The following is a 12,403-nucleotide window of genomic DNA, read 5'->3' on the forward strand; positions in this document are numbered from 1 at the left end:
TATAGGTGCATTTCTCTTCAGAATGACATTACAGATGTCTACGTCTAAAAAATATGGATGTCACTATTTACGTGTATTGTACCATTTCACTATCTAACCAATGGTGATCTGTGTAACTTATCTATTCTCTAAATTCAATTTCGGAAAAAGAAAAAAAAACGTGGCACCAGCAAAATTGTCTCAATTCAATTTGAAAACCTCAGTACATTTGAATGGCTTTGAGATGTGTGACTTTTAAACAAAATCAAGTGAAAACAAATTAAAAGATAATGAAGCCCTGTCTGTCCTATTCATTTAGACCAGTCGTCCTACAAGTCATAAGGGTTACATCATTAACTCATAAAAAGCTTCCTGTTGTGAATTTCAATAGCTACAGGAAATATTTATGCATGCATGCATGGTTATATAAGTACCTGATACTTAAAGTCATATCTTCCAAGTTTATGAAAAGAAAGTGATACAGTTACATTATTGAATATAATTTACTGGCATGCTCTTGATGAATTTCATATTAGAAGAAACCATAAATCTGTCCAAGAATTCAGTTTTTGTGAATTTATATACAATACAATACAGAACATATAATATGAATGTAACACAATGCCAAAAATGTCGGAACTCATGTCTGAAACATGCAATTTGAAAAAAGAACTTAATCAATCCATTACAAAAATATCAGAATAAGGCATTTTTTCTAGATTATTTAATATAATTTAACAGGAAATAACTTTTCTCAGTATACAGAAGAAAAGTAGTGGAACTCTCTACCTGGAAACTACTTCATTTAGACACAATATCATGAGACTGAATGACACCTACATAAGTGGTGAATGCAAGATTGTAAGTGACACTGATAATGTAGAACAAACAATACCCTAGTTGACAAAGAGAATAACAGAAATATACAACACCCTAGCTCTCACACTTATGTAACGTCAATGAAGCCATGAACAAATGATATGCAGAAACAATAAAATGCACGTCAAAATGCCACCCTGCAATAGCGTCACGCATCCACTGTGGAGCATATCAAATACACATGTGGTGTGTATCGTTGAGGAGAGGTCGGATATGATTGGTGTTTTACGTAAATCATAGGCCGTGTTTTCGACAGGCACACATGCTGGTGTATTGGGCGTGAAATAACAATCTCGTTAGTCGGACTCCTAACCCATGGTCTTCATTATAGTATCTGGATTGAGATGTTTTATGAAAACATTGTTAGAACTGTTATCAATCTTCTGCCTTGACATCATTTGGTAATATGTACAGTATCGCCTGTTTGACCCTCCTTAAAACCTCTGTAAAACAACACTGATATGACCTTGGTTCATAAGAAACGTCTGAAATCTCGTCTCTATTAAGAAAAGGTTAGGTATGCAACACATCATTAATTTTGAAAGTGTTTCTGTAGACTTTGTCCTCAGGAGTTTAAGTAATCAATACCTAATATTCTGAATATCTTTATCTGTAGACTTTCCTGAAACTATGTCCCCGGGAAATTTAAAATAGATGAAAAGACTAACGATGTCTGCATCCCAAGAATGTTTTTTTTATTTCCAAATTTCTGCTCAGTGTGGTGCTTATATCTGTGCTCCCTTTAGACATGGATTGTTATCTGCTATTATCTCCTCACGGTAACAACTCTAAATCACAACAACACCACAGCAACTCGGGAGCACAATTCTACACAACAGACATCGTTCATACCCCTTACTGCTTAGGTTTCAATTTTCAAAGAAACTTTTAATGAATGCTGATGAAGTTAGATGTTCATTAATTTGTTAATCAGCAGAGCTGCGACTGGAAATCTAAGACAAACTCTTTGAAGCATGATCGTCTTGAGACCACATCGAATATAACAGGCAATCTTAGCACCATAAAATGTGTCTGAAAAGAACCATTTTTACAAGTAATTACGAACACAGCCATCAAAGATTTGTCAGGTTAATGACGATAGAAATCCAAAGTTTTACAGGTCTAAATCTTTCAAAGAGAAATTAATTTAAAAATTACATGTCTGTCACTATGTTCAAAATGAACAGTTGTATATGTTGTCTGCTTAATGTTGATAGCAGATATTTTGAATTCCACATAACAGTGTCAGTTAATGATACTTTTGAATTGGAAGATCCCAGTGTAAAGTTTCCAATTACATGCCCATAAAATGTCTGTAAATCGGTCATCACCACTGCTTATTATTTTTTTTAAAACACCAGTTTATTAGCAAATATCTGTTTACCCAGAAGCACATCTGTAAGGGCGACTTGTAACTTAGATATCAGCTACATGTGAAGCGAGGTATATCTCCTCCTGAATATTATATGGTTTCTAATGAATCTACGCCACCATTAATCATACTAACCCTTCATTATAAGTATGGATATTATATGTATTAGATGTTTTCTTCCATCTCTGCGCCACATTAATCCTAAGTACTTGTAGTATACAGGTAAGTAGGTGTAAAGTATCCTACACTTATGAATATTATAGGGGTTTTATTGAATCGCTGCGAGCATTAATCACGTTTAAGTGTCAGTATAGTACCCCGAGATTCTCATCAAGAGACACTTGTGTTCCTTTTACAAACAGCCAAACAAAAACGCTAGGATTACATTTTCTTTCAACAGTCGAGCACAGTTAAGATAAAAACAGATTTTTAAAATAAGTTAACTAATCACCCACCTGAAGGAAAAAGTCAAAGACTTATGGATCTTCCCTGCAATTATCAGTATTTTCATATTCTTAAGTATCTAGAATTATTTTATTAAAAACAAATTGGTTACAAAGTATTTGCCCCTATAATTAAAACCGGCAACACACATCTGGATCTATCTCTTACTGGTTTCCTCAATTCTGATACCATGTCTTCAGAGTATCTATGAATCTAAAATATGCCGTAAATGATAACTGATATCTTGGAAAAGGTATGAAAGGTTTTCACTGTGAAGAGCTCCATCATCTAAGGGTGAAAACTTGTGGCAGATTCAGATAGCACACATCTTCTGATGTCATTAAAAATAGGTTTAATGGGCGAGATTTGAGGAGAAAAAAACCTTAAAATTGTACAAACTGAGTTATTTGGACTACAGACAATGATACATTAAAACCTGCCTGGAATATCATACACCAAAACCTGTACAAACTTAATTACTCAGAATGGACAGGTTTTGAAATTATATTTAGAAGTACATTTCAAAATGACTACACTAGAGCCTTTAATATACTGTTGATATTGTTAAGTCACGATTAATGCCAAGTGTTTTACTGACAGAATAACGAGTTTATCATGTCAGTATGTTTCATGACTCAGTGAGATATGAGAGTCTAGACAAAGGCAGAGGAATATTGTTGTAACCCTGTGGCCTATGTGTTTAAGAAATAACCAGGAATATTTTTGGGGTTATACAATATAAACAGAATAAAACTGTACGCACTAGCTTTGCATAAATCTGTGATGCAGAATACGCATAGAAGTCACTTTTAGTTGATAAAAACACAAGATTTCTGTATGATTTAACCCGAAAAAAAAAGGCTTTCATTGGGGAAGTAGTTAAGTATACAGGTAACCACAGGTAATTACAATTAAATTAGATCCTAGTCTTAGACACTAGTTTACCATAAGGTAGAACTACATGGTTACCTATAAGTCATTGCAGTGTATTACTTTACAGGTTTATCCAGGGAAATTTATGTCTGATATTTAATATAAACAAAATCACACCGTAACTTTTTTAATATTTTCACAATCAGAATGCCATACCAAACAAAATTGCATGTTTGAATTTCAGAAGTTCTGATTCGAGTACACGACACCTTTATTACACCGAGTCTTTTGTTCAGTATGAGATTTACTGTTATCGGAAATGAATGTGAAGAAGCAGAAGGGCCCTTAGGTACCCTCATCTCATTTGAATATGGTTTCAGTCACTAACATTGATAGTTTGTATGAATCTTACTCAGGAAGTCTTTTCTATCTCACCAGATGAAGGTTATAGATCAAGTACTTGTCAAGTTGATCTGCACTGATGTACTATAGCTACCATTACATGACAAACAGGGAAGTCTAGCAGTAAATTATCTCAGCAGGAACAAGGAAATCTAAACACATCAATTTAAAGTCTCTCTCTGGAACTATTTTTATTTTTTATTTAATCTCTAAAACCTCATGTAAATCAAAATTGAAAATATCTACCAAAATAATTGTAAAGAATAATGGTTCTGTTGAAATAATTCACAAAGTGATAAATTCAAAACTCATTTCAAAAATTTAAGTGTATGCAAAAAAAAAAAATGTTTTTGGAAGCATTTCTTGATAAAGTTCTTATAAGGTAAATTTTGATAACTTTCTTTACTTTTATTTCTGTAAAATTGAAATGTTCTATAGTTTGTACTTGAATGTTGCTCTGAACTTCCCATGTTTATAAAGGAGGTAAAAAGGAAACAAAAAAAGTGCTTCCCTATCAAGTCTCTCCGAATTATTTTTCAGGCAGGAAGTGATTTTAATCAACCAATGGGATTGACCTAATTTCAATCTGAGGGTAAGGTCTAATGTTACAGGAAGCCAGCATTTCAATACATGGAATGACAGTTATGAAAACAAACATCACAGTAGTTTGTTATTGGTTTCCACTAAATCAAACATATGGCTTCAAAACATTGAAGCAAATTCTCCCCAAACCCTTCACAAATTACAATGATATTAAACCTAGCACTAAACTTGTTGCTGGCCTCTCCGGAAATTCTACAATTCTGTAGATCTGCACGCTCAGGCTATATGGCTTCTCAACTTAAGGTTTCACTTCCTAACTTAATATTTGGAATGAAAACTAGGAGTGAAGAAGAAGTTTGGGGAGAGGGCAATGTATTGCGAGATGATGGGAGGAGAGGGGGAGGGAGGTGAGGGAGGAGGTGATAGATGAGTAAGGAGGGAAGCAGGAGATTAGAGGACTAAAAGGGAGGGGTATGGCCGATAAAAGGTACAGGGATGGAGGTGCATGGAGGGGATGGAAAGTAGCAGAAATAAAGGAGGATGAGGGGGAGAAGGAAAGAAAGTATGAGCGATTGGCAGGAAAGGGAAAGGGGGGAATGGGAACGAGATGGTGGTGAGGGGAAGGGAAAGGGAGAAGAGATGGAACGGGGTGAATGGATAGGGGGAGGAATAATGGTGAGGGGTAGGTGGAGGAGGATATTGGTGAATTGAGTACAGGGGCAGACGTTAAGATGAGTAGGTTAAATGAGGGTACAAGCTAGAGGAGCCGATTGGATGGAAGGATAGGAGGAGAAGGGGATAGGATAGAAAGATAGGAGGTGAAGAGGGTAGGATAGAAGGATAGGATGAAAAGAGGATAGGAGGAGAAGGATAGGAGGAAAAGAGGGTAGGATAGAAGGATAGGAGGAAAAGAGGGTAGGATAGAAGGATAGGAGGAGAAGGGGGTAGGAGGAGAAGAGGATAGGAGGAGAAGAGGGTAGGATAGAAGGATAGGAGGAAAAGAGGGTAGGATAGAAGGATAGGAGGAGAAGAGGGTAGGATAGAAGGATAGGATGAGAAGAGGGTAGGATGAGAAGAGGGTAGGATTGCAGTTGGGAAATAACAGGGATGTAAGTGGTGTTTAATCACATGAGTAAATATACCCTAGTTATGAGTGCCACAAAAATTCTGTTTACTGTAGCTTATAAAGAAAATTTATTTTGTATGTTTCGACTACAACAAGCTGTCAAGCTTAAATATCAAACCCTGTTTAAGACTGTTTAGTGTGTCAAAACAAGTCAGCGTTGTCATCAATACTGCCGATCACCTTCAAGTGGATGCTGTCCAGTCATCTTTACTGTCGAACTTGAAAAGTGTTCATAAGACACGGATGCCCCAGCTCTGATGCAAAGTGATGCAATGGTTTGACAAAATTCATTAGATATATCAGTAACCTTTGACCTTGGAACCCTGAAATAGAAACTCGTTAAGGGTATTTTCATACTTTTGTAAAGATTTAATAAAAGTCTGTTTAGAAATAAAGTTGCAAGAGTGATGAAACTGGATTGGTTGACAAATTTCTATGATTAGTAACGATGACCTTGACATAGACCTTGGATTTTTGAATAAAAGCTCTTGATAACACTGAATCAGGACAAGACAATTCTGGACAGACACTATGTGCCATATGGTCCCTGCAGGTAGGGCGTAAGAATTGTACCTACTGCCCCCATTGCATGATCATAAAAGGTGACTTAACTTGGGATCTTATCTTTTCTCTTCTTTCTAAACAACTTTCTTATTCCTAATGTCTCCCTTGACACTGCCTCACTTTTGGCCTTTAGGTGAGCGTTCGCCCCTGTGAAGAAGGCTTTTTGGGAATGGGACAAACACGAACATATCGCAGCCTCCCAAAACACAGGCATACACTACAAGTAGGCATCTTGCACACGAGGGATCCGAGGCCGTCCTTAAATGACCATAGCTGTTGATAGGGCGTTAAACAATACAACCCCCCCCCCCCCCCTTCCAAAAAAAAGCAAAGGTAAAACATAAATGTTCAAAATCTCATCTAAACTCATTTTTACTTATTCAAACATTTAAATCTATCTGAAAACTTACATCAAAACAAAATTTGTCAATGAAGCCTTATTAGCCTTACCCTGGTAGAATTTTAGATCCAACTTTGTGGAATCAGCTGGTGGTTTCAATCAGATGTCGGGAGATTTTCCAAAGGATTTGTCTGCCAATGTACCTCTCAGAGTTACACAACTCTGTTGGCGACTGATCATTGGAGGGTATGTAAACTCAAATACGCAATAAATCTAAACCCATGAATCAATAAACTCATTCATTTAAGATGACCTAAATCTGTCACTATTTGGGCTTGTAAGGGATGTCGTTTGCTCCTTGAATGCCATTACACAGTACACTAAAATGTGTATTTCAGTATCATAGTGTAGGTTGTTTGGTAACAATGACAACCCAATGTCTATAACCAATACTAAAGTCACATGGTAACCATGACAACCCAATGTCTATAACTAATACTAAAGTCACATGATAACCATGACAACCCAATGTCTATAACCAATACTAAAGTCACATGGCAACCATGACAACCCAATGTATATAACCAATACTAAAGTCACATGGTAACCATGACAACCCAATGTCTATAACTAATACTAGATGCACATGGTACCCATGACAACGCACTGTCTATAACCAATACTAAAGTCACATGGTAACCATGACAACCCAATGTATATAACCAATACTAAAGTCACATGGTAACCATGACAACCCAATGTCTATAACCAATACTTAAGTCACATAGTTACCATGACAACCCAATGTCTATAACCAATACTTAAGTCACATAGTTACCATGACAACCCAATGTCTATAACCAATACTTAAGTCACATAGTTACCATGACAACCCAATGTCTATAACCAATACTTAAGTCACATAGTTACCATGACAACCCAATGTCTATAACCAATACTTAAGTCACATAGTTACCATGACAACCCAATGTCTATAACTTATACTAAAGTCACATGATAACCATGACAACTCACTGTCTATAACCAATACTTAAGTCACATAGTTACCATGACAACCCAATGTCTATAACCAATACATAAGTCACATAGTTACCATGACAACTCAATGTCTTTAATCAATACTTAAGTCACATGGTAACCATAAAAAAACATTTATTAATCAAAAATGACTTTCGTTCAACATACACCTTGGGACAAGTTCTCAGCAACTGACGCAAATAAAGGGCAACAAGTCTGATCAATTTTACCTTATATTAAAAACCCCACCTTTTACACATTAAATTAACATCAAGTTTATACAGATAGAAATCACCAATTATCCTCTAAACAAAGCCACAACAACGTTTACTACACCTTGTTCAGAACCATAACAACTAACATCTCCAAGTTGATTTGCAACATTGGGTCAAATTGGGTTTTCCTCAGAATCTGAACACTAAAAATTTATGCATACAAGTGTAATTTCTTTTCAGTCATTTTGCAAAATGCATTTAAAAGAAAAAACTCTTTTCATTTGCAACTTGCAGACATTTCATGACAATATATCTCGCTTTGTTTGACTGCATTGTTAAGGAAAACATACCTGAAAATGAAAATCTCTCTGTATGAATGTTCATTAATATAAATTTGTACAGGAAGGAGAGCTGAGGGCAAGAATTAGTCTTAATCACAAAACCATTCATTATATAATTACCCTCAATCTCTGACATTTAAACTTTTTTCAGAAAAAAAGTCATTAAACCATTAGTTGTAATTGGGATGGCACTGGCTGCTTTATTTGCTGAGCTGTTAAATACTGACATTCTAACAAACTCACTAAATCAACCTTCTGTTTGGCAAATCTCATGCAAAATGAAACAATTGAATCAAAATCAATTGTTTTAAGTTTGGGTGAAAAAAGAATTTGATGTCAATTATTGATTTAAAACGAATGAGACATTTGTCAGTGATATATTTAACATTTATTTATATTTAAGTCTATTTTAAGGAATCAAAGCCTTACATAGGGTACAAAATCCCTCGTGTGTACCGTCGCTGTTACCTTGTCAACACTTTGGTTACATGTCCCTTAAATAACTTCTTTCTTTACAAATGAACATTTAAACACAAATGTAAACATTCAAGTTTTCTCCAGAAGTTTTAGAAAGTCATTCGGCTGACGAAGATTTTCTATATATAGCAGACAGTTACATTTGCTGTTTGGCATCCTGAGACAAAAACTGATTGGAGGTATTCTGCATACTTGACAATTATGTGCATGGTTTGATAAAAATAGAAATGAAGTCATTAGCCCGATGACAAAGATTTTCTATAGATAGTAACATTGATCCCCTGAAATAGATACTTTTTGGAGGTACTCTAATACTTGACCATTGTATGATCGAAATCCATTAAGACACTTTGTCATTTATAAAGATGGAGAAAAAGTCTGCACCAGGTATGTACATATACATACAAAAGGAATGCTATATCCCTCCACAAATATGTCGGGAGGGGGATGATGATGCTGCTGAGGAGAGCCGCTATAGAGATGTTTGATATAACCACTCACAGGACAGGTCCCTCTAGTATAAGTATAATCTCATGTATTTGCATTTTGACAGTTTCTCTCACTGGGTCAACGAGCCCCAAAGGTTTGGAACAATTAAATGCTTCTTGGCAATTTGACTGATCACTTTCTTTGAATAGAAAGATTGTGTCCAGTCACAAACACTGATACGCTGTTAAAAAGGTTTTAAATGGAAGGGCGACACATGGAGAGAACGGTGGACTCCCTACGGAAGTCTGTGTAAGGATAATTTATGAAATCGACACCAGTTTGTCTCATTTCCATTCAGTGTCCAGTTTATTCTTCATAATAGGGTAAAGCCAACCAAGGCATTGCTAAAGAAGGATTTGTAGACTCTCATTCTTCACATGTATGTCCTGTTTAAACTTATGAGAAATGAAACAACTCCAAGCATGGAAGACACTCATTTTCAGTGAAAATGTCCAGTTACTAATGCATACAAACATGGGAAACTAAAACGTTGAGAACACTCATTCTCCATCAATGTGTCTATTATAGTATTCAAAGTCAAGCTTGACAAACTGAGTTTTATTCTCCATTAATGTGTCTACTACACAATGCCAATGCAAGCTTGACAAACTGAGTTTGAGAACATTCATTCTCCATCAATAGGTATATTTCATCTTCAAAGAAATGTAGTAGCACCAATCAAAGCATGGGAAACTACAGTCTTTGTTGAAACTCATTCTCCTACAATGTGTCCAGTATTCAAAGCTTAAGATGGTAAATTAAGGCATTTGGCGACGCTCATTTCCAACTGCTAGGCGGTTTACTTTTAAAAATAAAGCAACAGCAATACATACAAGTATGAGCAAGAAGTTACTCAAAATAAACCTAAGCAGACAATTGATGGATGCTGCACAGTGCCACAAGTTCACAGGAACATTAAACTGCCAGGTCAGCTAAAGACTAATTTAAAGGCGATTCTGAACACTGTGTTCAATTAAATTTTCATTGAAAGCTTATAGCATCAAGCATACAGCAAGGAAAAGTTTAAATTTATTCAAGGACTACAGCATCTAGCAAATGGAGAACCCTTGTTTTCATTTTTTGTATTTTTGGGGAGAGAGGAGGGGGTTGAAGTTTTAGTGGTTGGCTGCGTAATTTGGTAAACAATTTGGCAAAGTATCTCAGATTTTTTTTAACAAAGGCAAAGTCAAATGCTTTGTTCCTGAGAAATCAGGCAGTTCTCTATGACATTTCCTTGATAAGTTTCAGAACTTCTATGCTTTGCAAGATTAACTTCAAACTGTAATCTTCTCTTGTGTACCATGGTTCTTCAAATTGGTGAAAGATTTGGCCAAATATCTCAGAAATATTAAAACAATTTGAAACCAAGACACAATCAAAATGTCTCTGTTTCTGGAAAATTGGGCAGTCCTTATGTCTTTTTTAGATTTGTTTACAAAATTCTATGCTTTTCAAGATTAACTTTAAATTGTAATCTTCTGTGGTATTCCCAATGGTTAAAGTGCTGGCCTCTTGGTCGACAGATTTGAACCAGAAATACTGTCAAAGCAATTCTTCACTAAGAGACTGATCATATATATGTAACACAGAAACATGCTCTATTCCTTGTCGGCAGACGGCGCGTCATCTAATATCTTTCCTGTCGATCGACACAAGGTTTAAAGTCTGAGTCCCCCCAACGTTTTACAAGACCTAACTCGTAGAACGGATATACACGATTGGAGAATTCCCATAAGCCTACAGACGTGGAAATCCTCTAAGTTTAATGTGCCGTCACATCTTCCAGACAAAGTTTCAAAGTATTGGGGATCGGAAAAAGTATTGTGAGTGACAAGAGACATGACACTTGACGATTCAATAATCTTTGCTAACCCCCCAGACCCTGTGTATTTACACAATTCAAGAATTGTAGGGCCATGTATGTAGTCAGGCTTTCTTCCTAGACAAGTTCTTAACATTTCTGAATCAATAGAAAAATTGAGTTTGATTCCTGAAAGGGGAATTCATTTGATTACATTGTCTCCAAATCATGTATTTATGACAAATCTTTTCAGAACAAAGAAAAAACTTTTTTTTTTTTCCAATACCAAAAACTTAATAAAAAAAGTTGACAGAAAAGTTACTTATTTTCTGTACATTAATATTGTTTAAGATCTAGAACAATGATCCTAATTCCATTTCACTTACCAATAAAACAGGTGAAATATCTCAGCCAATACTTCCAATCACGATTAGAAAAAGATGATTTTTTTTTTAATACAACAGAATGGGAAGTTGGTTGTTCAATTAATTTCTCATCACTTTAAAATATTAACACTGAAAAAATGTGTCAGCATTAAAGAAAAAGAATATGACGCAACTTCCAATTGTCTGAACTACTACAGGCCTACAACTGGTAAAAAGAAGACTTCTTCAAAACATAGCCTGCTTAAGACCCAACTAGAAAAAACGGTGGATATCAGACAAACTCCTTTTGACAACAAACATGACAGTTAACAGTAGAATATTTCCTGTGCAGGCTCCTATTCATTTACTTGCCGATACATTTCTATTTGCCCTTGAATAAGCCGAAGTATTGTTAGAGAGACTTGAACCACAATATGCCCACAACATTATACATAACAAGCGCGGTAGAGCTTGCTACCCACCATCAGCCTGACTTAATGGTAGGCTATACCCAACACTAAAATGGATCACAGATGATGGCAGCACTGTTTACTGTATAATCACGTACAGTACCTAGAGGTACAGCGGAGACAAACATATATGTGTATGGCTTTCTGGTGCTTCAAATTTTGGTTTTACCACAAGAAAATCAATATATTAGACCAGAATAAAGGTGAATGATGGACCTCGTTAGGAACGTGATGAATGTCGTTAAGGACCACACACCCGTAACATATGGACACTGCTAAATTACAAATCCTGTTTTTATAATGACGCAATAACTGATGCTTTTGAAATGCATCATAGATAATTGTTTAATTTGTCATTTTCTACTTAATTAAGTCAAGCATTCTTCTCTGTAAAGCCTCATCAGTCTGCATAGTTTGGTTATAAAGAAATGATCAGTTTATCAAAACAGGCATAGCACCCTTTAATATCTTTCTGCAGCAGAATATTAGATATACACAATTTCCTCAGGATGTTATCTGACTTAATTGTAAAATGAGACATTTTTTTCAAAGATTTAAATTTATCAAACAAGACTTCAGTACCATAAACTTCATCTATAACAGGATGGGGAAAGTGGGAGGTAGAGGAGGGGTTGGTGATAGGATGGGGGTAGGGGTGGTCACATGAGGGGCTGGGGAGGGGGTT

At 35.7% G+C, this 12,403-nt stretch overlaps 2 protein-coding genes across 2 annotated transcripts in view; one reads left to right on the forward strand and one right to left on the reverse strand.

Moving 5' to 3' along the window:
* LOC110467075 (neuroglian-like) overlaps positions 1 to 12,403 on the reverse strand; it is a gene marked incomplete at its 3' end in the record, with an annotated part of 317,409 nt that overhangs the window by 250,822 nt on the left and 54,184 nt on the right. The gene's annotated exons all lie outside the window — the stretch shown is intronic.
* The window catches only part of LOC110467062, a 63,343-nt gene continuing 59,898 nt past the window's right edge, over positions 8,959 to 12,403 (forward strand). The window contains exon 1 of the mRNA XM_021523954.1: positions 8,959 to 8,980. Coding sequence (XP_021379629.1) covers positions 8,959 to 8,980 — 22 coding nt within the window. The remainder of the gene's footprint in view (positions 8,981 to 12,403) is intronic.

This window comes from Mizuhopecten yessoensis, unplaced genomic scaffold, assembly GCF_002113885.1.
Source record: "Mizuhopecten yessoensis strain PY_sf001 unplaced genomic scaffold, ASM211388v2 scaffold11157, whole genome shotgun sequence".
NCBI lineage: Eukaryota > Metazoa > Mollusca > Bivalvia > Pectinida > Pectinidae > Mizuhopecten > Mizuhopecten yessoensis.